We start from the raw sequence: 2,987 nt of genomic DNA, 5'->3' as shown, positions 1-2,987 counted from the left end.
CGTTCTTGCCAAAAAAAAAAAAGAGGGCCTCCAGAACAAATAGTATACAGTATATCACCCTCTGCTTGATATACCGCATGATATTTTCTCACTTTTCAGTCTCTGAGCTCTCATAATTTTCCCACCAACTTCAACATATACAAATTTATGTTTCTGTTTGACCAGCACTGGCCTACAGAAGCTAATAAAAACACTTTAGCTTTACAACTGGTACTCTTACGAAAATGTACAATGGTTTTACAATAGTAACACTAACTGTATTAACCATGATATTTTGGCCCAATAGTTAAATGTTTGGAGGGTCAAAGAATCAGCGTTATTTTCAGTTATATTACTTCCTATTTATAAATAGTAAATAAAAAAGCTTCCACAAAATTTAAGTAAATATATATATATATATATATATATATACACACACACAATTAAGTACATTTATTATTGTTTTTTTATTATTATTTATTTATGTAAATTTCGTTGGTGTTGACAGTTAAACAATAATTACTAGATTTCAAATTACTATATCTTTTTTTCTTAATCAATGTTTTAAGGTGTTTACATTATATATTTACTGGAAACATTTACTTCAGAAGCAAAATTTTGCAAGATATTAAAATTTATTTTCAGAGAATATAACTTATAATATAACCCTGTAACCCAAATAGATTTTTAAGAATAACTCTCAGTAGATTTAGTAAATAGCTATATATATATATATATATATATATATAACATTACAATTTTTTTCATAATTTTTGGTTGGTGTTCACAGTTAAACGACAATCACCAGATTTCAAAAATCTTTTTTTTTTTTTAATCAGTGTTTTAATGTTTTAAGGCTTTTATATAAGATATTTAGTGGGAAACAAGATACATTTAATTCAGACAAAATATTTTGCAAGATATTAAAACTCTCAAAACTCTATTAAAAATCTTTTCAGAGAATATAACTTGAATTCAGTTTATTTCTCTTATTCCTTTGCTCGAATAGATTAGTTTAAGAATAACTCTCAGTAAATGTTGTAAATTTACTTTTTAAAACAATAACAAGTAAAATTCAGAGAACATAATAATTATCTGAAAACAAGTCTTATCAAAATCATATATAATGACATACACTTAATGTATTTATTACATAAAATAAAAAAAAACATACAAATATTGAATAATAAATCAATTTTTGTAATGCATGCAAAAACTACAATACATTTCCATAAGGGTAAGGCCAGTTTTTAATAGAAGATCTTAAGGGTGAGTAAGACATGCCATTGGTACACACTACACGAGCGAGTCGCCCCCCTCCAGGTCCAGCACTGACTCTATTAAATTACAACAAGAGGGTTGGTGACAGCTCCTAGGCATACTTGAAAAGCGGTTGATATCCGAGATCAGTCCTTTCAAGCTTAAAGAGAGACGGTATGTAATGCACATCACGTCCGAGGCCAAGGAGAATCGCTGAAAACCACAAGTTTTAAGTAATAAGCCCATTTAAAGTATCTGCTTTGAGTCTGTACACAAAAACGGTTTTGTGAATCCTTTTTAAAAAGGATAAAAATCGACCCCATTGATGCACAACTCCTTGAATCAAATGAAAAAAGAAAAACTACAAATGCCAACCGGACAGAGAGATACAGCACACATCAATAAAGTTTAACAGTTAAAGGTAACCGCTATCTTGTGATCTTGATCTATACTGTAAATATCATAAACTATTGTGAGTTCATTTAAGGTTTTTATAGCTCACGACCACCTACTGAGACCTATTCTGTTCTCTTCAGGCCGTCTGGCCCGTTTCCTCCATCAGGATCACCATGCAGGTCCAGTGGCACAGTCATATCATGCCCATCTCCAGCGAGATTATCCGACCCACTGAGTCCATTGAGACCCAGAGACCCAAGAGGAAACTGGAAACGCTTTCTATTCAGCTTATATTCAGTTCAAGGCCAGGAAAGTCACAAACACAAAGCCAAATTAAGACTGGCCTGCTTTCAAACCGCTCCTGGAAGACGATACGAATCATTCAAAACTGAACTGCTAAGCCTATGGTATCCAAACACATCTGAAATCTTAATATCGCACACTATATGTAGACACCCATAAACCGCAAGAACCCAGTGCGATAAGAACCCAGCCGAGCACTTACTAGCTACTTCCAGTGAGGCGTTGTGGCTGACTGCTTCTCCCAGGTAGTTACGGGCCACGCAAACGTAGGAGCCTTCGTCGGGTTTGCTGCGACGGCCGTGTACGATACGCAGGAAGAAGAGCGAGCCGCTGGGCAGGAGCATGCGGTGGGATCGAAAGCTCTGGGAGGGAACGAAGCCCTTCATTACTGAAATCTCTGTTCTTTGGACTGTAGCAAACCTGTGCTTAAACCAAGCCACTGTCATTTCAGTGGTGCGCCACTTCCCTGATCAAAGAGGTGAAATGAGAGGGCTGTAAAGTTAGGGAAGAGGGGGTGTTTGGAGGAAAAGGGAGATAAGAGGCATTACAGAGAGACACACACATCGGGCTTAAGTCGTTTGCTTGTGTTCAGAGACCAGTGAACTGCACCCGTAAGACCTGGTTTATATGCAAATGAGGCTTGCATCTTTAATGCCTAACGGCTACAATATAGTGTCTGTGCATCTCAACACTGCCCTTTGGAGTCCATTCAGCCCCAATTAAAAAGAGCTAGGATTAATTGGCAGTGCAGGGTCAAAATTCACTCATCCAACCCAGCAGCTTTTCACACTCTCTCCATCCCATCCCCCATTCCTTACATCCAACTATCCCTCCCTCCGGCCCTTCTGAGGAAGGAGAGCTCCATAAGACAGCGTCTATGAGCATTAAATCATCCCTAACATCAGTGAGAGTTTGAGCGAGGTAATGCATTCATTAGTGGTTCAACGGATCACAAATCTCACGGTTCGGATCACATTACGGTTTTTGACCCACGGATCGGATCATTTTTCGGATCAGCAAGAAAATAAAAATATTTCAATTTAACTTGC

The 2,987-nt window shown here is 36.8% G+C and overlaps 1 protein-coding gene across 1 annotated transcript in view; it reads right to left on the bottom strand.

Annotated features, from left to right (window-relative positions):
- Positions 1–2,324, bottom strand: part of LOC107695168 (roundabout homolog 1-like) — a 147,977-nt gene extending 145,653 nt beyond the window's left edge. Inside the window, exon 1 of the mRNA XM_016494986.1 lies at positions 2,141–2,324. Within this exon, the coding sequence (XP_016350472.1) occupies positions 2,141–2,324 (184 nt within the window). The remainder of the gene's footprint in view (positions 1–2,140) is intronic.
- Positions 2,325–2,987: the final 663 nt, after the last annotated feature.

This window comes from Sinocyclocheilus anshuiensis, unplaced genomic scaffold (assembly GCF_001515605.1).
Source record: "Sinocyclocheilus anshuiensis isolate Anshui unplaced genomic scaffold, SAMN03320099.WGS_v1.1 scaffold550, whole genome shotgun sequence".
NCBI lineage: Eukaryota > Metazoa > Chordata > Actinopteri > Cypriniformes > Cyprinidae > Sinocyclocheilus > Sinocyclocheilus anshuiensis.
The sequence above is the reverse complement of the archived record's forward strand: the minus strand, read 5'-3'. Positions and strand labels throughout refer to the sequence as shown.